The sequence below is a fragment of the Spermophilus citellus genome, assembly GCF_964194105.1.
Source record: "Spermophilus citellus genome assembly, chromosome: 5".
Lineage (NCBI taxonomy): Eukaryota > Metazoa > Chordata > Mammalia > Rodentia > Sciuridae > Spermophilus > Spermophilus citellus.
The window spans coordinates 159,490,534-159,514,704 of NC_138186.1; the positions used below are offsets into that span (position 1 = coordinate 159,490,534).

Sequence of the window (24,171 nt, forward strand, 5' to 3'; positions counted from 1 at the left end):
CAAGAAATTAGAGAGAGAAGGACCAACTTCTCATTCACTCTGAGGAAGAGTTAGAAACAGTGTAGACAAAATGAGTGAATGAAAGAAAGAACAGAAATAAGTATTATTATTAGTTACATAATTAATGGTATTGGGAAAAGAAAACACAGATGTGTTCTTATTATTGTTCTTAGGAGAAAATTTGATGGTCAAATTTTAGTCTAAAAGCTGGGTAATGAATGACATCTGGGTTTGCAATTTGGCTCAACCAAGCTGAGTCACCTTGGGAAATCATGTACCTCTCTGTTTCCTCATATTAAGATAGGAAGAGTACTTAATAGAACTGCTATTCTTTAATAAACAACATCTTTGAACTCTTGGTTCATAGAAGATGCTCTGCTCATATTTGTCTTCTTTCCTTTAGATTATAGCTGGAGGAATATTTTATAAAAAAAAGAGAGTAGACAAACCAAATTGCCAACAGGGATGTTAAACTGAACAACAATTGTTTCCCAAGTCCTCCTTAGATAATTGATTTCCTTTTTAAATATTATTTAAATATTATTATTATTTATTTCAATATTATCCCTTCTAAGAATTACAGAACTATTAGAACAGTCAGTGTGTAGAGTTTACCAGTGTAAATTTGCCATAGAGTGGGATTTGACATGAAGATGCTCAAGAAAGGGAGCTGGTAGAGGAGTGGGAGGGTCTTGTTAAAGAATGACTTGGGAGGCATAGGCACAGTTGCCACTGTGAGGCAAGGAACTCAGCAGCATTTCAGTAAGTCCCCCACCTTATAATGCCGTATAAATGTGGAGAAGATAATGAGGGATTGTCAGTGATTCTTCTTGACATTTGTGGCAGAATGATTGAGGTGTCTGGACTTAATATAGCACTCTTTAGTTGTGACACGTGGAACCCTGGAAGGTCTTTTCAGTCTTAGAGTCCATAGTCATTTTGTTTTTTCCTCCATATTTTTATTGGTACCTTACAGCTGTACACAGTGGTGGAATTTGTTGTTACCTATCCACACATGCACACCAAGCAACAGTGTAATGTTATTCCCGGGTATTTCCCCTTTCCTTTCCTCTTCCCTCCACCTCATCCCTTTCCTCTACTGATCTCCCTTCGAGAATCCATGGTCATCTAAAAAATCCAATTTCCTTCATCAAGTTTGACTGCCACTGAGAAGCCAGTTTGAGGACTTTGCTCTTTGTGTGGTTGGTTGATCTAATCAGCCAGTCGTATAACAAAAGACCCCAAAGAAATGAAACCTTCTAACATTTTCAATACGTAAACAAAGATTTCTTTAAAAAAAAAAGCCTCCTTGTTTTATCATCTTTTAGCAATATCTGCATTCTCATACGGGGTGCTTGTTAAAAAATGAGTTGTCACCAAGAGGGACTGAAATCAACCAGTCCGGGTTCACAATATTAATTTGCACCCTATGTTATTTCAGAAAACACCAGTGAAGGCATCATGGTCCGTGTATGTTGGAGAGGATTTTGTCTCCCTGTCTTGTGTTCTGTTCTTGATAAGCCTGTTTTAGTAGTTTTAAAGTAATTTCCTATTTTTATTATGATGCACACAATGTTGGAGAGAAGCAGCTATGGGAAGTCTTTGCACATCTTCTGCGGCTCTTTTGTCTCATACTTTGCAGCTGCAAGATTCATTCTTGGAAAAATATGAATAAAAAATGCAATCAGGGAAAGGAACCCAGTGACCTTTTTTTTTTGACAGTTTACAAATTAGTCTTATTGAAGTGTAGATAAAATTTGACATTATCTCTAATTCATTTATATTTACTGACTCTTCAATTATTAAAAAAAAAAAATCCCTCTTTGTATCAAACCAGCTAAAGACTCAGAAAGAAAGACTGGAGAGCAGAGAACTCCACATGAACCTCCTCCGGCAGAAAATAGCGCAGCTGGAGGAGGAGAAGCAGGTGCGCTCAGCCCTGGCCACAGAGAGGGACGAGGCCCAGCTCACCATCAGGAAGCTGGAGAAGAAGGTGGAAAGGATGCAGAAGGAGCTGAACCTGTGTCGTGAGTCCAACCTGGAGCTCAAAGCCAAGCTGGCCGACACCAGTGAGCTCAAGGCAAGTGCGAGGCTCCGTGTTCTTGTTCCTTTTGCAGGCTGGGTCCCAGCAAAGCTTATGCAAAAGAATGAGCCTTATCATGGATGCACCAGGGGAAGAGAAACAATGAAGAAGAAGAAAATTTCCTCTGTTGTGGGGAAAATGCCAAATTACATAAAGCAGAATATCTGATTTAGTGTCTTCACTTGAGGTGATCACTATTCAAAGAGTCAAAAAGAGGTAAAATTTAGTGCAAGGAAATAAAAGCATTTCTTTAAGATGTACATGGATGTGTGGTGAGAGATGATGGAGGGATTTAGCAAATAGAAATTCATTTAGAAGAAATGAGAAAATGGGTACACTGTTTACTGAAGAGTCCGAGTTCGACGGTAGAAGGGATCAGCAGATGGGGGAGGCAGTCCTGGATTCGAGATGTCTCACTGCCGCAGTCTTGGCTGGGCACAGAATCACGAGCCACTCAAACAGGAACAAAACTTTATTTTGAAAAAGCCGCCAATACTCTGTAGGCGCTGGCAAGCCAAACCCGGTCTTCCCACGCGGGCCTCCACCGGAACTGCGCGTTCCCAGGAACCGGGGGTCCCCCGGACCTCCCCCGGAATTCCCTCCTACTATCCTTCCCCAACCAATGGGAACTCTCCATGAGTCCCGTAACATGAATCCGGTAGCAGGCCAAGGTGAACAGCGGGAGTCCAATTTCCATATGAATGTAAATCTTAACATAATCATCTCAGTGGCTAGCTGGCGTCACTTTACAACCAAAGGTGCCATACATGGTATATTTGCTTGTGGCTCCTAGCATCTGCCCCCTTCTGTTTAATTAAGCAACAAGCAATGTGGCTAGGGACCGTGCCTGGTAGGTTGTCCAATTTAACATATGGTTCTTACCCGTCATGGGAGAACTGACATTTAGGCGTCAGCTTCCTGTCTTAGGTTGAATCCACTGTAATCAGATCAACCCGTCGCTGACTACCGGTCCAGCATTCAGCCATGCTTGTGGATAGGCCTATGCACCAGTGGGGGGGTGAGGTTCTTGCCTCACCTCTGTTGGCCCCCAAATTTAGCGTTGGTGCCAGTGGGGGGGTGAGGTTCTTTGCCTCACCTCTGTTGGCCCCCAAATTTTAGACCATCACTAGTAGAAGGGAGGAGGATACAGAAATGCCACGACACCAAGCCAATTGATGGCTCCTTTGGAAAAATTGCATCACTGGTGACACCATCAGCAAAGATATGCCAGTATTACCACAATAAACATGGGGTGAGCTGGCAAGGAAATTGCATCACTGGTGACACCATCAGCAAAGATATGCCAGCAGTACCACAATTCGGTGCACCAGATGATATTTCACAATGTATGCAACTGATATCTAGTCCAGGCAAGTTCTGCAAGCAGTTCAAATTGGAGGAGTCTATCAATATGTCCATTTCCTCCCAAAGTAAATCAAGTCCTTGATTGAGCATTACTTGTTGAGTTATATTCATTGATGCATCAGTTTATATAGTTTACTGTGATAGCTATCATAGAAGCTGTAGTTTGGTTTTATCTCAGTCTTCACCGGAATTGGGATGGAGATGGAAATTCTGGCAATGATGCTAAAGAGACATTATCCTGAACAGAATTATTAAATATAATGAAAAGGAAAGGTGAAAGTAAACAAACAGATCTGTTAAACTCCTTTAAAAACAATCCTTAACAGCTGTTTACCTAATTTAAATTAAACCATATAAATCACGTGAATAAAGAAAAAATTCGGATCCATTTTTCCATGAGCGCTCCTCATATAAGAAATATGGACATACACACATACAGACATACAACACAAAACAGAAGTGTGCACACAACATACAACACATAAGACAATAGTAAATAAAGGCCTTGTAACTATACCTAGGTGAAATCTCCATTGCAATGTTTAAAAACTCCACAGTCAAAAAAATAAAACACAGTCAAAAAATAAAACTGATCAGAAAAACATTAACCTAGGTTTGTATGAGCTCAAAATTAAAATAGAACTTTATGATGTGGGAAAAATGCAATAATAAAATAGATATTGAAAAAAAAAAACACCTTGGTTAATCACTGTCGCAGATGTAAGAATAGCCAAGCTGGAGCTCTGGATGTCAGCTGTTATGGATTTGAGTCAAATCATCTTCTTTTTCTGTAGAAATTGTTTTAGTTAATCTCTCTGGAATCCAAATCGGTTGCTGTTCATCCTGTGGGAAAACACAGATAGCGCCCCGATTCCAGACTATCACTGGATCCGGGCCTTTCCATTGTCCTGTTAGAATATCTTTCCAAAGTACCTTAGGCTTATGTACATTTTTTGGGTACAAATGTCTTTCTGCAGCACTAAGTCCCGATGAATCCAAATTTAAAAAGTTTAGAGTAAAAAGGGTTATTTTAAGTTTATCTTTGGGGGATATATACCCCTTTCCAATTCCCTCCTTTTGTTTTAATAAGTACATTTTAATAGTTTGATGAGCTCTTTCAACTATGCCTTGTCCTTGTGGATTGTATGGAATTCCTGTTATGTGAGTAATGCCAAATGATGAGCAAAATTGTTTAAAAGAGGTGGAAGTATAACCAGGACCATTGTCCGTTTTTAACTGTTTTGGAACGCCCACAGTGGCAAAATTTTGTAAGCAATGAGCTATAACATCTTTAGTTTTTTCTCCGGCATGAAGGGAGCCCATCAAAAATCCGGAAGAGGTATCAACTGTAACATGTAAATATTTTAATTTTCCGAATTCTGGCAAGTGTGTGACGTCCATCTGCCAAATATGGTTAGGTATCAGTCCTCTAGGATTGACTCCAAGATTAACTTGTGGTAAAAATGTCACACAATTTTGACATTGTTTTATTATATGTCTGGCTTGTTCTTTAGTTATTTTAAAACATTTTTGTAAAGTATTAGCATTGACATGGAACCTTTTATGAAAATTTATAGCTTCTTGTATTGTGGAGAAAATATGTATGTCATGTGTAGATTTATCTGCTAGTTCATTGCCCATACTAAGGGCTCCAGGCAATCCTGTATGTGCCCTGATATGACCTATAAAGAATGGATCTTTTCGGTCCCAGATTAGACTTTGTATAGCGGAAAACAAAGAGAAAACAGTAGAAGAAGGTGAAATCCTACCAGCATCTTCAAGGGATACTATAGCATTAACTACATATTGACTATCAGAAAATAAATTAAATACAGAATCTTTAAACATCATAAAAGCTTGTAATACTGCATTAAGCTCTACCTTTTGAGCTGATTGCTTGGGTACTAAAAATGTAAAAGTTTGATCAGGAGTAACTACTGCTGCTGTACCATTGTTTGACCCATCAGTGAATATATTTGGAGCATTTATGATAGGGGTTTTTCTTGTCATTTTTGGAAAAACTACAGGATGCTTAGACCAAAAAGACAACAAACGATTAGATGGTAAGTGATTATCAAATGAAACACTAGTTTTACACATGATTATCGCCCAAGTATTTAACTCATTAGCTAACTCATCAATTTGATCCATAGTATATGGAGTAATAATTTTATTGGGAGAAATCCCAAATACTCCCTTAGCTGCTTTTATTCCTTTGAGTATCAATTGTCCTACAGCCTCAGGATATCTAGTAAGAATAGTGTTAGGAGAATAAGATAAATGTATCCACAATAATGGACCTTCCTGCCAAAATACTCCTGTAGGAATATTTTTTGTTGGTAGTACAATAAATAATAAAGGCAAACTTATATCAATTCTATCCAAATGCATATTTTCCATATATGTTTCAATGATTTTTAATGTTTTTCTTGCTTCAGGCGTTAACATGCGGGGTGAATTTGGATCTGATGGACCTTTTAGAATATCAAATAAAGGTCCTAACTCTCCTGTTGGTATGCCTAGATAAGGCCTTATCCAATTTATGTCTCCCAATAACTTTTGAAAGTCATTAAGTGATCTGAGTTGATCTACTCGTATTTGAATTTTTGGTGGACGGACCATGGTTGAGGATAATAGAACTCCTAAATAATTAATTGGAAGATTTAATTGTACTTTATCTATTGCTATCTCTAGATTATAATTTTTCAATAAGTTTGTAAGTGTGGCATAACATTCTAGTAAGGTGTTTTTATCTTTATGTGCCAATAACACATCATCCATATAGTGAAATATTTGTAGTTCAGGATTTTGATTTCTAAGTGGCTGGATTGCTTTATTAACATAAATTTGACACATAGTTGGGCTGTTAGCCATCCCTTGAGGGAGTACTTTCCATTCATATCTCTGATCAGGACCTTCATGATTCAGTGCAGGGATAGTAAATGCAAAATGTGGACTATCCTCGGGATGAATTGGAATTGAAAAGAAACAATCTTTAATATCTATAGCTAAAACATGCCAGGTTTTTGGTAAAGCAGACAATTGAGGAATCCCTGATTGAGCAGGTCCCATAATAACCATCTCATTATTAATGGCTCTTAAATCTTGTAATAATCTCCATTTACCAGATTTCTTTTTAATGACAAAAATGGGAGTATTATGGGGGGATACGGAAGGTTGTATATGTCCTTCCGCTAATTGTTGTCTGACCAAGTCATGGGCTACTTGTATCTTGTCTTTAGTCAGGGGCCACTGAGGAACCCACACTGGTCTTTCTGATTTCCAAGTAATTTTGATTGTCTCAGTGGCCCTTTCTGAAAACCCAATTCATGTCTATTTATTTCTTGATCTGTTTGAATAGGTGCTGTCATACCTTGTTCTTGTTCTCTTAATCTTTTTTCTTTCCTAAAGCCTTGTTTAGCCCTAGTAGTGGGCGCGTTAGGATTGATGTTATTTGTTAATGTCAATCCTAATTGATCTAGGACATCTCGTCCCCATAAATTTATGGGAAGATGATCTAATACATAGGGCTGTATAGTTCCTTCACATCCTTCAGGATCCCTCCAATCTAATACCATAGCACTTCTATGGGGATTTGTTGCCACTCCTAGGCCTCGAAGCGTTTGAGTGGCTTGTTGTAATGGCCAATGTTTTGGCCATTCTTGACGAGAGATGACGCTAAGGTCTGCACCTGTGTCGAGCAGCCCATTAAAGTCATGTCCTTGAATATTTAATTTTAGCATTGGGCGAGAATCTAAATTTAAAGACAGCATAGCCCAATCTACACCTGTGGAGCCTAATCCCTTGGAACCTCTTTCTACATTACAACTGGAAAATTTATCATGCAGGCTGGGTATTATTAATAACTGTGCTATTCTATCTCCTGGTGAAATTACCGATATACCTCTTGGAGAACTAGCTATAATTTTTATTTCACCCTCATAATCGGGATCAATTACCCCAGGACTTATCATAAGTCCTTTTAGTGTAGAAGAACTGCGTCCCAATAATAAGCCTACTGTTCCCTGGGGAAGCCGCAGTCTTGGCTGGGCACAGAATCACGAGCCACTCAAACAGGAACAAAACTTTATTTTGAAAAAGCCGCCAATACTCTGTAGGCGCTGGCAAGCCAAACCCGGTCTTCCCACGCGGGCCTCCACCGGAACTGCGCGTTCCCAGGAACCGGGGGTCCCCCGGACCTCCCCCGGAATTCCCTCCTACTATCCTTCCCCAACCAATGGGAACTCTCCATGAGTCCCGTAACATGAATCCGGTAGCAGGCCAAGGTGAACAGCGGGAGTCCAATTTCCATATGAATGTAAATCTTAACATAATCATCTCAGTGGCTAGCTGGCGTCACTTTACAACCAAAAGTGCCATACATGGTATATTTGTTTGTGGCTCCTAGCATCTCACGTCTACTAAATACAGAGAAGAAAGAAATGAAACCCCCAGAGGAATTTAATAAGAATATTCCAACGTCCTGCATGTGTACTTCTGGCCATAATATGTCCACATGCACACGTTTCCAGCAGGTCTAGTAACAGCCTGCTCTTGGCAGGGGAGTGCCCTGAAACTGACTTTGGGTGTTTCTGAATTTGGAACCAGATCATTGGGGAAAAAGCCTCTTGAATTAAGCCACCCTTGAACTCTCACAGTGGGCACAATGGTTTAGGGAACATTTCCTCTGTGTTTTCCCTCCTAGGTCATTATGGTCCCCGCTCAGACCCTTCTGCCATTGGACAAGGCCATGGAGTTGAGGCGAGTTTTCACTGAGAAGGGAAGGGTGACAGAGGAGGGGACCTATTTGAATGTGAGGGACGAGAAGCAGGGAAAGGCACCTGACAGGTGCCAGGGGTGGGGAATATCAGGGACCAGTGTCCTCAACTCTCTCCTCAGGCCTTGAGATGGACAGTAGGGGGCTGACTTGAGCTGGGGGTAGAATCCCTGAAGTTGGCCTGGGCCGCTCCCACCCTGGCTGGAGACAGGATGTCTGGATTGTGTGGTGATTGCAAGGACCCTGGGGTTCCATTTGGGACAGCTGGGGACATGGACAGTCGCTGAAGATGTGTGCCAACGTGCTCACTGTGGGAGCAGACGGGGTGGTCCCTTCAAGTGAGGGGCAAAGCGACCCCATCAAAGGCTCTGGGGCAATTCTTGTTTTTTTTTTTTTTTATTAGTTGCTCAAAACATTACAATGATCTTGACATATCATACATTTGATTCAAATGGGGTATGAATTCTTATTTTTCCACGTGTACAGATTGCAGGATCACATTTCCTCTGTGTTTTACAGCCACATTTATACATACAGCCATACTAGTGTCTATTGTATTCTGCTGCCCTTCCTATCCCCCCTCCCATCCCCTCCCCTCCCCTCCCATCACCTCTCTCTACCCACTCTACTATGACACTTTTCTCTCTCTCTCTCTTTTTTCCCCCTTACATCATCTTATATGTAATTTTGCAAACCAGTGAGGTTCTCCTTCTATCTTCCGTGCGAGTCCCCTTCTCTCTCCCATTCCCATGCATCTCTCATCCCTATTTAATGGTAATCTTCTTCTCATGCTCTTCCTCCCTGCTCTGTTTTGAGTCACACCCCTTATATCAAAGAAGATATTTGGCATTTGCTCCTTAGGGATTGGCTAGCTTCACTCAGCATAATCTGCTCTAATGCCATCCATTTCCCTGCAAATGCCATGATTTTGTTATTTTTTAATGCTGAGTAATATTCCATTGTGTATAAATTCCACATTTTTTAATCCATTCATCTATTGAAGGGCATCTGGGTTGGTTCCACAGTTTAGCTATTGTGAATTGTGCTGCTATAAACATTGATGTAGCTGTGTCCCTGTAGCATGCTCTTTTAAGGTCTTTTGAGAATAGTCCGAGAAGGGAAATAGCTGGGTCAAATGATGGTTCCATTCCCAGCTTTCCAAGGAATCTCCATACTGCTTTCCAAATTGGCTGCACCAATTTGCAGTCCCACCAGCAATGTACAAGTGTACCCTTTTCTTTCTGGGGCAATTCTGAAACTATGATTCAACGGAGTCACAGGGAGTGTCGGACTCGCACAGGCCGACGATGGAGTGAGTGTTCACGGGACAGGCTCCCGGGCAGCATGCAGGAGGGTTCAGGGCAGAACACCTACCAGGGTTTCCCTCCACACAGACCCCATTGCAGGGAGAAAAGAATTCCTGAAAGACTGAGCAATATATAAAGGAAAATAAATTTTAAACCTGAGGAAATATGGTTGGTTACCCACACTCAGTGCTTGAACCTATTGAGGTGGTGGGTGGTGAGGAGTTGGTTTCTTGTTTCCAGAGATCACAAAGCGAGTCCTAAGTTAGGATGGCAGGGACCTTGATTTGGTCACTCCTGACGGTGGAGTGTGTGTCTGTTCGCCTCCAGGGTGGGGACCCCTTTGGCCCCCCAGCTCAGAGGGCTACAGGAGAATTACTTTATTAAAGAGAACACAGGGCCCCTCAACACTGCCAGAGGCAGCAATGAAAAGAAACGGGGGTCAGGTAAGACAGACAGTGGTGGGAGAGTGGGTGGGACAGAAAGGAAAGGGGGCGTCACTGCGACAGCGCAGGGGTGGTGCAGGCCTTGGGCTCCAGAGAAGGAGGAGAAGGCAGAGACCATCTGATCCTTTTGGAGAATCCCATCTTCACCAGAGGAGGTGTAGACAGGAAGTGGCTTAAACTCAGACGGAAATGCCGTCTCCATCTCTCTGAGGCTTTGCCATGACTTCACCAGTAGACGCCCTCCCAGTGCTGTCCTGGGATCTGGCACAGCAGGTGGGTATCGAGGATGACCAATGACTGTCCGATGCACTGAGACAGGGGAACTGAAGGCCTGGTTGTTGCTGACCACGCCTGATCTTCCCTGTGAATCTGAGAGTGTTGGGAGGAGCTGGGTGTGGAGGGGGCAGGAGCCTACTCACAGAGGGCCTGCAGGCATCCTGCAGGTGCTTGGACCGATCCTGAGCCATGGAGGATTGTGTGTGTGTGTGTGTGTGTGTGTGTGTGTGTGTGTGTGTGTTGGAGGGGGTGCTGTGGATCGAACCCAGGGACACTCTCACTGAGCTGCATCCCCAGCCCTTTGGATTTTATTCTGAGACAGGGTCTTGCTAAGTTGTCCAGGCTGGCCTTGAACTTGTGATTCTCCTACCTCAGCCTCCTGACTTTCTGGGATTACAAGCATGCACCACCATGCCCCACTCAATGTTCCCATCTTTGTACATAGTCTAAGTTTGTCTCTGTATTAATCTCACTGTTCATGGAGCAACACTTCAGGACATCAGTGAATCAGCCCAATTATTGCTAACCTGGTGGCTTAACATTCCCTCTCAATTCTTCTGGAGGCCAGAAGTCTGAAATCCAGGTGTCGGCAGGGCACTTCCCTCTGGGGTTCTGAGGGAGTCCATTCCAGTCTCTCCAACTCCCAGTGGCTGCTGGCAACCCTTGGCTTATAAGCTGCATCATTTCAACCCATGCTCTGTCTTCATGTGACCTTCTCTCTGTGTGCCTCTTCTTCTTGTCACTTACAAAGACATCCAAAATTGGGTTCAGGGTGCCTCCTAAACCACACTGATCTCATCACAAGAACCCTAACTTAACTACACCTTTGAAGGCCTTCTTCCTAAATGTCGCGAGCAGCTCCCGAAGCTGGAGCGGGCCTTGGTCTCGGAGGTCAACCGCAGGCGGGTCCCCGGCCGTGTCCTACCCGGACCAGAATCCCCGGCGACACGAACACACCACACCGACTCACGGAGATGTCTTTCCAATGCTTCGTTTATTCTCACAGCAGTCCTCACACAGCAGCAGCGGAGCAGAGACCGGACGGACCAATCAGGCGGCTGGTGTCAGTGCCTGACCTGAGAGGTGCTGCCTGTCCTCCGTGCCTTATATTTATACTAAGCCTAACTTGTTTACATCTTATTGGGGTTTTTCCCTTACATCATTTGTTTTTCACTACCTTATCCATACCTAACACACTTCGCACTCATCACTATCTTATCTATACCTAACACACTGCACACTTGTAGCACAACATCAAAACATGTTTACCTAAAGTTAATATTATCTATACCTAACATGCTGCACACTTGTAGCACAACATCAAAACATGTTTACCTAAAGTTAATATTCACTCCATACAATACCTAATACTTATTTAGCTACTATTCACTCCATACACTAAATAAGGTCTCATTCTGAGGTTCCAGGTAAGCTTAGCTTTGGGGACAGGAGGATTATTCAGCACATGATCTAGCAGATGAACAATTTCACCATTTATAGAGGGTCTAGATAAGGTAATAATTGAAATTGCATTTCTATTTTTTTAAAAAATAGAGAAATAGCTCACCTGCCATAAAATTGACCCTTTTGAAGTGTAGTGTGATGGGTTTCACGATGTCGACAGTCTGTTCAGTTACCACCGATAGTCGATAGTCTGCTTCCTGTCTGTAGAGATTTGCATATTCTGGACAGTTCATATAAATGGAATCATACAGTATGTGGTCCTTTCTCTCTGATTTCTTTTACTTAGTTTGATGTTTTTAAGGTCCACTCATATTCTAGCAAGTGTCAGTGTTCCTGTATTCGTCAGGGTTCTCCAGAGAAGTGGAACCAACAGAATGTGTGTGAAGGTGTGCGTGTGCAAGGTAGGGAAGAGGGAAAAAGAGATCCGTTTTATTTTAAGGAATTGGCTCACATGATAACAAAGGCGGATAAGTTCAAAATCTGTAGGTTGGGGTTTCAGGCTAGAGACCCAGGAAAGGCTGCCATGCAGTTTAAATCCAAGGGCTGGCCGCTGGCAGAATTCCCTCTTGTTGAGGGGAGTTCAGTCTTTTGTGATATTTATATCTTCAACCAATTGGGAAAGCCCACCCACATTAGGGAAAGCAATCTACTTCACTCAGTCTACGCATTTAAATGTTAATATTATTTGAAAACATCCACACAGAAACATCCAGAATAACATTGGGCCAAATATGTGGGTACATAAACCAAAAATGTGGTTTAGCCAAGTTGATACATAAAATTTACCATCACAATGATTTTTTATGGGTAAATTATAATCCATTGTATGCATGTACCACATTCTGTTAGTCTAGTATACATTTCATGAACATTTGGATTGTTCCTAGTTTTTGGTTATTATGAATAAGGCTGCCATGAGCATTGGTGGGCATGCATTTCTTAAGTCTTTGACAAAACCATGACTGAAGACCTTGACTCTTTGCTTAGCCAGATCTCCTGTCAACCCACTTTCATACCTAAATTTGGAGATTAAAATTTCTCTGTAATTTTAAACCAAAAATATGAGACTTTTCCAGATGAACAATTAAATTTTGATTTGGCAGGCAAATCTAGGATTATAGAGATTCTTTTTTGAAAAACAAATATGTCTTCACAGACTTCCCTATTTCAGATAGAATAATTTTATTAGAATGTTGCTCACATATGTTCAAAGTCAAAACTATATAAAAAGTTTTAATTTTATTATATTTTTAGCATTATGAAATCCAAACCAATTTAGAAATCCAAATAAAGGATCGGAATAGAATTAAAAATATTAGTGATGTTAATGTGACAGATGATGTTATTTTACTGAAATCACCAGCAAGAATGTGTGGTATAGCTACTCAGGATATATCTTCTTCTGAGTTTGGCAAACCTATGGTTTATTTTCCCTAAGGATAGAGCAATTATTCTACCGCCTGCTTTACTATTGCAGATACTGTATTTGTGCATACACTATAGCTTATCTCTGCTTTCATTTGGCTTGAACATTTATTTATGGATTAACTACTTATGTTAGTTTCAGCTGAATATATTGAAGCAGCCCATAGTGGCTGAGATAGGAGACACATTTATTCTTTGTCACTGAACAGAAGCATGGAAGTAGACATTCCATGTGTAGATGGATAGCTACCTGGTCACCAGCGACCCTGACTTGCTATGTCTTTCTACTTCACTACCCTAACTGTAGCTCTCATTCCCAATGCTGCCTGTTAGCCCAAGATGGCTGCTGGGACTCCAGCCTTCTTCCAGTTATTTGCTACTTTTCAAGAGTGACTCAACATTTCCTACATCTTCATTGACCAGAACTGAGTACCTGCACTTCATTTAAATGAAGTCAGTCTGAGAATGGGTCTTTATTCTGGGCAAAAAAGCAGCTCTCTGGTGGAGAGAAATCAGCTATCAGTCTGAGCTATAAGTCTGAGCTGTGTGCCTTAGTAGGGACCTGAGATCAAATTTAGCAGCCAGACCACCAAAACCTAGGGGCAAGTCCTGATTATCTTCATTGCAGTCTCTCAAGGAAACACCCACAGGGATCTTCAGCCCCATGCAGAATGCTGTCTGGCTCTCTTGGTGTGACGACGGCTGCTCCCATGGTCCTTTTCCACTCATGCCCTTCTCCCGTCCAGGATGCCCTTCCTACCTTCTCCTCTAGCCTCCCATTGGATCAGCTCGAATGCTGCTTGGAATCTTTGAGCTCTCGGTGCTTCTCACAGCTCAGCAGGTCTGGCTCCCTGGCTTGGGCTGCTGGGGGAGGGGCAGGGTGCCAGAACTGCCTGCCCTTGGTTCTGCAGCATTCTTACCCAGCGGAATCTTTGCGTTCCTCTTCCAAAAGGGGCACAGCCTCTATTCGGGTCAGTGGGAGAGCCTCTCACCTTGTGTTCCCACCCCATTCGGAGGGCCTGTGAGCAGGTGGGTTTGCAATGCCTGTCTTGAACTCCACCCTTGCCCCACCCCACGTTCACACAGCTGGAGGTTTGTGAGAGCCAATACAACAGCATTTAAATTTAATCACCTTTTCTTTCTGGGCCTTTGGGCCTTTGTAACACCAGAGAGTTGCTCACCAGATTTTAACAATTCCTTCCCTGAGGAGGCAGCAAATATAGTTTACAGTGAGCAGGGAGGGCAGCCTGGGCACCTTCCATCTTTGCCGGAGTCTCAGTGACGCATCAATCTTATTTATGGCCAGTTCTGTCCCGATGGGAGAAAATGAGGGGCAGAGGCCCTTGCTGAACTCTGAGCTGGTGAGAAGTTTGCTCAGGAAGATTAAGATGCTGGTCTGGTCCTACTAGGCTCCCAGAAATCTGGGGTTTGACTTCAGGAGGACAAGGGTGGACACTACCACTGGCTTCTAGCTCTGCTCTGGTGGCTTGGCGCAGAGCCGGTACTTGCCTTTGCTTCCTGAAAACAAGATTCAAGCAGCCCTAGGGACTGTGATAAAGTCTCATATTTTTCAGAAATTCTTGGCAGTGCATTCTTCTCCCTAGGACTTGATTCATCTCTCCGAGCTGTAGCCTGAATGTGTCTCTTCTCCTTTTAAGACAAGGGTCTGAACTCAACACACCAACCCCAGCACTGCCCCTTTGCTGTGTAATTTCTCTGCAGCACAGAGCTAGGAGCATGTGAAGGGGAGCTCTTTATTTTAATGGGAGATTATTTTAAAAATCGATACTTATTTCATCCATGTAATGTCCACAATTTATAAAATATTTGATATTCTGTAGAATACATTATTTGGAGATGTATATTTACCTAATTTATAAATAAATATACATATTAATTAGAATTTTTAATTCATAGGATCCATGATCAATATAGACCCTTTCCCTGCTTTTGTTTTGAAAAATTTCAAATCTATAGAACAATTGCCAGAATAGTACAATTGACATTCTCTAACCCTTCACAAAGATTTTAAATGTTTTATTAATTATTATATTTTGCTTAATATGAGAGAGAGAGAGAGAGAGAGAGAGAGAGAGAGAGAGAGAGAGAGATAGAGAGAGAGAGAGATTGCTTTTATTTTTGCTGAACTATTTGAGAGAGAGTTGCAAACATCTTTACACCTCACTCCCAAATACTGTGCATCTCTTAAGAGCAGGGGCATTCTTGTCCTTTGCCTCAATATAAGTAGCATATTCAGGAATTAGTTTTTTTTTTTTTGGTGCTAAATTAAACATTGAGATTTTATTCGACATTTACAGTGTGAACAAAGACATAAAGAGAGCAAAATTGGTCTCTTGTGATATGTTGTGGCTTATAGAAAGCATGTGGAGCCTGGGAGTCGTGGGGCCTTGGGCTTGGGCTTGGCTTTGCCGTTGATGGTGGGAGTTACCACTGAGGCCGTGCTCCGACACACCTGTATCTAATACTCAGTCCGTATCCACAGACGGGCTTCCTACCTTGGGATGCACGAATGCTCTCCCCGGTCAGCTCCTGTGGACCTGCTCTTCGTAGTGGCATTTCTCTGTCTCAGGGACCTGCTCTACTGCTATTGTTTCATTGATGCCAGTGTGGAATCCCTTCCCCCAGCGGCGGTCATTTTAATTTCTGCACATTTCTGGAGCTGTCACAGTTGTTCTTATGCCTTCTAGATAGCAAATCCCACACCTGCTGCCAGTTTCCTAAGGGATTCTCTGTCCTCTGGACAGAGCCAGGTCAGCAGCTGTGACTTATCTGAGCATCGACCTCCTTCCTGTCTAGAAAAGTGTCTCACTCTTAGGCTGCTGTAATAAAATACCATAAACTGGGAGGATTAAAAAGAACAGAAATTTTGTTTGCACAGTTCTGGAGGCTGGAAAGTTCTAGATCAAGGTGCCCGCAGACTGGATGTCTGGTGAGGGCCTGCTTCCCGGGTCATAGAGAACACCTTCTTGCTGTGTCCTCACACAGTTCAAGGGGTTAAGGGAGCTCTTCAGCCACTTTGACCCCTTCACAAGGACTCTGTCTTCACTTCCCCAAGTACAACTTCCTACTAGTGTTACCTTGGGGGCCAGGATTTCCACATAGGAATTTGGGGGAACATAAACATTCAGACCACAGCTAAAGGAATTTAATTTCCTAGGAAGTTAATGTGTGTTACAGTTGGTCAGAACAGCAGGTGTTCCCTCACAAGTCACATCTCCTCATCATGTCCTAATTCCAAGCTCACAGTGATGCCTGTCCATCTCCTGACTTTCTAGTGGGTTGGTAAGAGGCATCGGTCAGAGTGTAGGTCAGGTCAACTGGTGCCCAGGTTTGGATCCTCAGTCACGGTGAAGATGTGCTCAGGACCAGGTGAGGATGTCATCTCCTACAGTGTCCTTCTAATAGGACCAGTGTGTCACCTATCTACACCTGCTGGCCCAGTAACCAGTCCCGCAGCTTCATCATTACACAAAAACAAAACAAACCAACCCCCACCCCAAACAAAAAGATGAAGAGGCTGTTCGTTCACTGGGAGCAGCAACGGTTTGAAGTGTCTTCTCCTTTTATCTTTCAGTCTCAAGTTACGCAGCCCTATGGCGCCTAGAGAGTCCTTCCACACCCAGTTTCTCCACAACACCTTTCCAGCAGCCTCTTGAGCATGGCTCTCGCCTTTCTCCCCTCCTTCTCTGAGTTCTTTATCCTGGAGATCAGTTTACTCCCCCTGGTTCTCTTCCTTCTATCACCCCCCAGCTCACCCCTTGACTCTGATTCTGTCCCAGGAGGGATCAGGGGAACAGATGTAGCGAGAACATGTCCTTCATTCTTAGGGAAGAGGGAAAGTCATTATTTCATTACTTTCATACTGAATATTCAAAGGACTTGAACACAGACTTAAAATCCCAAGTGATACTTTTTTTTTTCTGATACTGTGCCTGCAGACCTTGTCTGATTTGTTCAGAACTCAGAACTAAATCCTGAGCTCTATCCATCTCTGTTCTTTGTCCCCTCGATTCAAATGTACATACTTGTTTACTTATTTCAAATAACTTATTGTCATGCTTTGAGGCCTTCTCTGTAAACGTACATCAAACAATACTTTTATCGAGAAACAATTCAATTGTCATAAAATTCACCCTTTTAAGTGTACAGTTCAGTGGTTTTTAGTGTCTTCTTGGGGTTGTGCAGACATCACCATTATCAAGTTTCAGAATGGTTTCATCATCCCCCAAAGAAACCATGTACCCGTAGGCAGGCATTCCCCCTGCCCCTCCCACCAGCCTCAGACCTCTCCCAGATCTTTCATGTAAGCGACATCCCACAACATGGGGTCTTTGCAGCTGGCTTTTCCCCCTTGGCTTGGCATTTTCAAGGTTGACTCATGTTGCGGCCTGTCATGGTACTCGGTCCTTCTGCTGAGTAGTATCCCATTGCGTGGCCACACCACATTTTGGTTCTCTATACCTCACTTGATGGACCTTTGAGTTGTTCCCACTTTTTGGTGGTTACGCAAGGTCTTTATGTGGCATGTTTTCTCCTCCTCCTGTCTGTCCTGTCTGTCCTTTGTAGTGCTGGGGATCAAACCCTTGCGCATGTTAGGAAAGCACTCTTCCGCTGCACCTGTGATACAACTAGGAGCAAAGCTGTGGATCTTATGGCAACTCTGTGTTCCACACTTTGAAATCGTCCAGACTACCCTCCTCAGCAGCTGGGCTCGAGACCCCACATTCCCCAGGTTCTTGCAATCCCTTGTCATTGTCTGTTGTTTTTATTTAGCCATCCCAGTGGATATTAAGTGGAAGCTCATGTGTATTTATTTTTTAACTTTGAAAATCTGTTTTAATTAGTTATACATGACAGCAGAATGCATTTATGCACTTTGATATACATAGATAGGATATATTCTCATTTTTTTGAGTGAACCTGTTATAGAATCATATTGAGCATGCAGTCACATATGTACATAAAGTAATAATGTCTATTTTGTTCTACTATCCTCCCTATCCCCACATCCCCTCCCCTCCACTTCCCTCTACCTAATTTAAGGTAATGCTATTCTTCTCTAGTGCCCCCCCCCACCCCCGCCTTATTGTGAATTAGCATCCGCATATTAGAAAAAACATTTGGCCTTTGGTTAGTTGAAATTGGCTTATTTTTGTTAGCATGATATTTTCCAACTCCATCCATTTACCAGTAAATTCATTCTTCTTCAAGACTGAGTAATAATTCATTGAGTACATATACCACATTTTCTTTACCATTCATCTATTGAAGGACACCTAGTTTGGTTCCATAGTTTAGCTATTATGAATTGAGCTGCTATAAACATTGACGTGGCTGCATTACTGCAGTATGCTGATTTTAAGTCCTTTGCATATAAACCAAGGATGTGTATTTATTTATTTATTTATTTAATATTTATTTTTTAGTTGTACACAAACCTTTATTTTGTTTTTTTTTTTATGTGGTATTGAGGATTGAACCCAGGGCCTCATGCAGGCTAGGCGAGCACTCTACTGCTGAGCCACAACCCCAGCCCAGGATGTGTATTTATTTTTAATAGTCATTTGAAAATACTTGTGTCTGTATAAAACTGCTTCAAATTCCTTAACTTGATAGTGGCAAAATAAGACATAAAATTCAGCATTTTAGTCATCACTATGTCTGCATTCCAGTGGTGTCAACTACATTCACCATGTTGTGAAACCATCGTCTCTATCCATTTCCAGAACTTTCCCATCATCTCAAATGAAACTCTGTGCCCCTCAGATGATGGCTCACAGCTCCCCCATCCCCACCCTGACAGCTTCTATTCTGTGTTCCCTGTCTATGAAACAGCCTGCGATAAGTGGAATTCTACACTATTTGTCCTTTTGGGCCTTAGCATGTTTTCAAAGTTCATCCACGTTGTAGCAAAGTCAGAATTTCATTCCTTTTTACTGAAATTCTTTTGTAAGAAGCTCTGGTGTCGCCTTGAATAATAAACTAACACAGAAAATATGCCCTGAACTCTAGGATACTCTGTGTTTGGGCTTTAAGATCCTGGGACAGTTGGGCGTGGTGGCAGTGCCTGTAATCCCAGCGACTGGGGGAAGCCGAGGCTGGAGGATCAAAAGTTCAAAGCCAGCTTCAGCAACTTAGTGAGGCCCTGAGCAACTTGGCGAGACCCTGTCTCAAGATAAAAAAAAATTTAAAAACAGACTGGGAATGAAAGATCCTGGCACAACTCCTTGGTGGGACGCACCACCCTCCCTGGGTCTGCAGAGGCCCGGGTTGCCACCTTCTGCGACTGGTACTCATTGTGCAGACAGAAGACGTTTCTGAATAATTCTGATCTTGATTTTGCTCACAGTGATGCAGACTTGCTGAGGGGACCTTAGGTGGGGCTCCCCTGTAGGACACACAACTAGTAGACAGTTTGCTCTTCTAATGTTTATAGGGATGGTGGCCCATGGAGAGGGCCAGAAAATGCAGGATGCTTGAGAGCGTTACTATCTCAGTCCAGAATCATGCTGCCTACAGTTTCATCTCATTGATTTTTCCAAATAAGGGCACTCCCGTGTTGTTTATAAGCCAGAACAGTTTTAAGTCATGTTCCTCCAGCTCATAATATCCAGCAAAGTCCATGTTGCTGTTTAGGATAAATTCCTTTCTTTATTCATAAAAAGTTAAGTGAGCTCCATTGACTTCTGATTTATGTTGTTTGCACGGTTTTCCTAAATAAAAATGAAAGAAAAAAACAATCAGCCTTCTTTTGTCTCTTTAGATTAAAACTTTGGAACAGACCAAAACCATCGAAGACTTAAATAAATCCAGAGACCAGCTGGAGAAGATGAGGGAGAAAGCGGAGAAGCAGCTCGCGTCGGTCAGGGCAGAACTGGACACGGCGGGGCGGGAGGCCAAGGAGGGTAAGGAAAGGGCCAGACACATGCTGGAAGCAGTGACCAGCGAGATGAAGACTCTGAGAAGATCTCTGGAGGACGCAGAAAAGAGAGAAAAGCAGGTAGGCACAACTGCGGCAGGGAAATCCTGTGGGGACACAGCGGGACAGTTCAGAGGCTTGACGGTGACTCACTGGGATGCTTCACAGACTGTCACAGACTGTCACCCTGGTGCAGGGGCCACGTTACTCTTCTCAGTGTGATTCCAATTTGGTGGTGTGTGCTGCCAAAGACCACGGAATTTGCACGTTTCTTCAAAACCACTTTGTCAAGCTTTCTATATCATTCCAACCCATCCTCCTGCATCCTTTCGGCATCCCAATGACCATGATGAATTGTCATGATTTTCAGTTCACGGTGGCATGGCAAGGTCTGTAGGAAATAAAGACAGGCTTTTATCACAGCGGTGACAAGCCGGTGAGAGCCCAGGTTCTGGTTGTGGCAAGGTCGTTTGTTGTGTCTGGTGATGACCTTTGGGCTCTGCACCCTTCCGGTCCCTGAACATCAGCAGGGCTTGGAGACCTGGGGGAGAGGCCTCATCTCTGGAAGAGATCAGTGGCAGGAAACAGCCTCCAGTCTCAAACAGTGGCACCCAGACTTGTGAGTCCACCAAGCACAGATGTAAGCCATAAAAACGAACTCATGGCTGGCTGGCTGCAGGAGGAACATTTTATCTGGTGAGCACATCAGGTCAGGCATAAAGAAATATGTCCCGGGCAGCCTGACCCCCACTGCCTCTCTGGCTTTCATGTCACTCTCTTTCTGGAGCTCAAAAGGGCAGAGAGTGGACTCTGGTCCTAGGATTTTTTTTTTTTTCTCTCCCCTGCTCTTTGGCTGCCTCTGCTTTGGCTCAGATGTCAGACAGTTTGGGAAAGCCAAACCGTGAGAGCAAATGGACTCGGGGGAAACATCCTGGGAATGAAGAGCTCTGATCACTTCAAAAGGGTGGAGGTTTGAGGAAAACCTTTTCATCTGGGAGAGAAGCCAGGGCCTCAGTCTGCTGAGGTGCTGTGTGCCCAGGCTGTCAACTGGGTGGCTGGTAAACAAGACTGTTCCTCCTCACAGTTCTGGAGGCTGTTCCAGGTGCTGGTTCCTAGACGGTGTCTTCTCTTTGTGTCTTCACATGGTGGAAGGGACAAGGTAGCTCTCTGGGGACTGTTTTATGAGGGTACTAATCCTGTCCTGGGGACTCCACCATTACGGTCTCATCGAAACCTAATTAACTCCCACCCAATTATCTCCACCTCCTGATACCATCACATTGGTGATTTTGTGTGTGTGTGTGTGTGTATGTATGCACACACGTGCACGGAAACAGTTCTACCATAACAGGTAGAGAGGATGTTGCATTTCCCAAATTGGACTCTGCATGGGAAGGTGGTTGGGAAGCAATGGGCCCATGGCAGGCTGTATGGATGGTGTTTTTCTAATGTGATCCATGTTCTGGTTGGATCACAGCTTTTCTAAAATGGAAGGTAGCTTTAATGAGGTATTGTCCAGATAGCCCTCATTCACCTGCTTCTGCATTATCTTAGAACAAGAGAAAGCAGCCTAGGAGAATTTGAAGGGGTATAGGAAGCATATTTCAGTCATTGTCCCTGCTCTCCCATTTTCCCTTTCTCAATGGACAAATAATCCCACACCAGTCCAGTGATATGGTTTGAGGTGGCAATCTCTGTGATGTGATATGATACTAATTTAGAAGCCCTCCTGCTTTCTTGCTTTGTTCTTTTAGTTTAAGAAGTTCATTTTCCAGTTCACATTCCAATGCACAAACATTTATCATCCATTGACACTATGATACCAACATCTGTATATTTCCAGCTCTGTATTCCTACTGTGCAGAGCACATACATAATTATCATTTCATTTGTTCTGAATTTCAGAGCAAGTAAGTATATGGAGAAGAGAAAATGAAGCCTTAGGTCAGAGTCTCATTTATGGGTTCTCAACTGGAATTCTTGAGTAGCCAATCAATTTGCTCATCAGAAAAGTGGCTATGAGAATTGCTAAAGGGAGACCCTTGAAGAGACTTTAGAAGTAATTAGCAGGCAAGCCAACTTATTTTTTTATAAGGCTAAAGTGGGTAGGCAATTGACCTACCTTGTGCAGACCTGAGTTTTCCAGGTTTTATTATTTATCTTTTTGCTTTTGGTTGCACTTGACCCAGCAACAGTGGAGACTTTTTGTTCTCCCAGTTAATGTGTTTCTGTTTGATGTTGCAGCTGGCGGACTTCAGGGAGGTAGTTTCCCAGATGCTGGGCTTGAACATGACCGCTCTTGCTCTTCCTGACTATGAGATCATCAAGTGTCTTGAGAGACTGATCCATTTACATCAGCATCGACTTGTTTCCTGTGCCTGCCTCAAAGACATGACTTCTGGGCAAGACAGGCACCCGCAAGGGCACTTAAAACTTCTTCATTGAATGCTTGTCTCCAGAGGGAGGTGGAACTAAGACAGCACAATTCCTACTTTCACAAATTCCTCAAATCTGTGAGATGTGAGCAGCGTGTGAATATGGTATGCTTTAATGGCCTAGCGAGGTTGCATCACTGGCAGAAAAGGTCTCAAAGGTGCCAGCCCTAGACAAATGTTTAGCACTGAAAACACCTATTATTCCACTTGCTAACACTTTGAGACTCAGAATTATTCCATTACATTGCAATCTAGACTGGGAAATGGGAGTAGAGAATTAACATTGATGGCGTATCTTTTTTCAGCTGGGGGTTCACTAGCCATTTTAATTCTCATAATAACCATATGGAGAAGCTTTCTTAAAGAGGGCCTCTAGAGACCGCATGCTATGGCCTCTACTTTGGAGCCCCTTTTCTGCTGAGTAGAGGAAGCAGTTTCTTTGTGTCCCTGGAGAAGATCCCCATGAATGCAGTCATGGATGTGTGTGTGTGTGTGTGTGTGTGTGTGTGTGTGTGTGTGCATGCGCATATGGGAGGGCTCTTTTTGTACATTTTCTCTGTTTTCCACACATAATTTTTAACAAATTTTATTTATCTTCTTTATAAATTTATTTTCTACAGCATTCAAAGATATCTTAAATAGTACTTAAAAACATAAATGTGTTTCTGAGATTGATTTATTATTAATTATATAACAAGATTCATGTAAGAGGCTAAAAATAGTCTATAGTGGGTAGTACTGTACTTTCTCAGTAGTATATGAAATCATACTCCATTTACCTAAATATGTTTATGTAGGATTTCTACTGTATGACTCAGTGTATATACAATAATGTTTAATATAAAAGGAAACATGTTCAAACCTAAGCTTTAGAGACTTTTAGTGGAAAGGGTATATATAGAATAAGAAAAAGAAATCCTGACTATGCATACGGTTCATATAGTGGTTGGACAAATTGCAAACCTGCTAGTAAAGCCATTTCCTCCTTGTTACGATGGCATTGGCTGTGGCTTCTCCCTCGGTGGCCCTCATTCCAGAGTTGGCAAGCCAGCTTCATGTTTTTATGTTCCATTTGTTGGTCTGTAATATCCATGTATATTTTATGTTGTCCAATAAAATGCATTAGATTGATGTGATTTTTTAGATGAGGCCTTAAAATATTTAAAACTAACTCTTCAACCAAATACACTTGAGTGAAATTGCTACTGGGGTATTCATTCTGGTCACTGAGACCTCTAAGTATCTGCATAAAGTTCCTCAGGAGGAAAATGTGAACCCGATCTGTCTAAATTTCCAGTTTTACCTTATAGTCCATTTTACAGGGAGAATAGTAAGCAACTCTATTCCCTGAAGAGCTGTTGGGGATTCTGTAGTACTGCTATGGTGAATGCTTGGGACACAGAAGTGGGGTCTAGTTTTCACTGGGGCAGCACTCCATGGTAATGTAATCTGTTACTTATACACCAGTGACCTTGTCTTATCCATGTTACTGCACTCTGCTCTCAGGTTCTCATCAGCAAGTATAATCGGGGTATTTCTCTTTCCCCTCTATGTCTTCCATCCCGGTTACTCTATGTAGTATAAAAATCATTGCTCAATCAAAAGTTCTACAATTTCATCTCACTCCAGTCAGAATGGCAGCTATCAAGAATACAA

At 42.6% G+C, this 24,171-nt stretch overlaps 1 protein-coding gene across 1 annotated transcript in view; it reads left to right on the plus strand.

The window, feature by feature from the left end:
• CCDC170 (coiled-coil domain containing 170) overlaps positions 1-23,569 on the plus strand; it is an 80,877-nt gene extending 57,308 nt beyond the window's left edge. Inside the window, exons 9-11 of the mRNA XM_081295137.1 lie at positions 1,838-2,080; positions 19,925-20,161; positions 22,325-23,569. Of these exons, the coding sequence (XP_081151263.1) occupies positions 1,838-2,080; positions 19,925-20,161; positions 22,325-22,525 (681 nt within the window). The 3' untranslated portion in view covers positions 22,526-23,569. The remainder of the gene's footprint in view (positions 1-1,837; positions 2,081-19,924; positions 20,162-22,324) is intronic.
• The last annotated feature ends 602 nt before the right edge of the window (positions 23,570-24,171 follow it).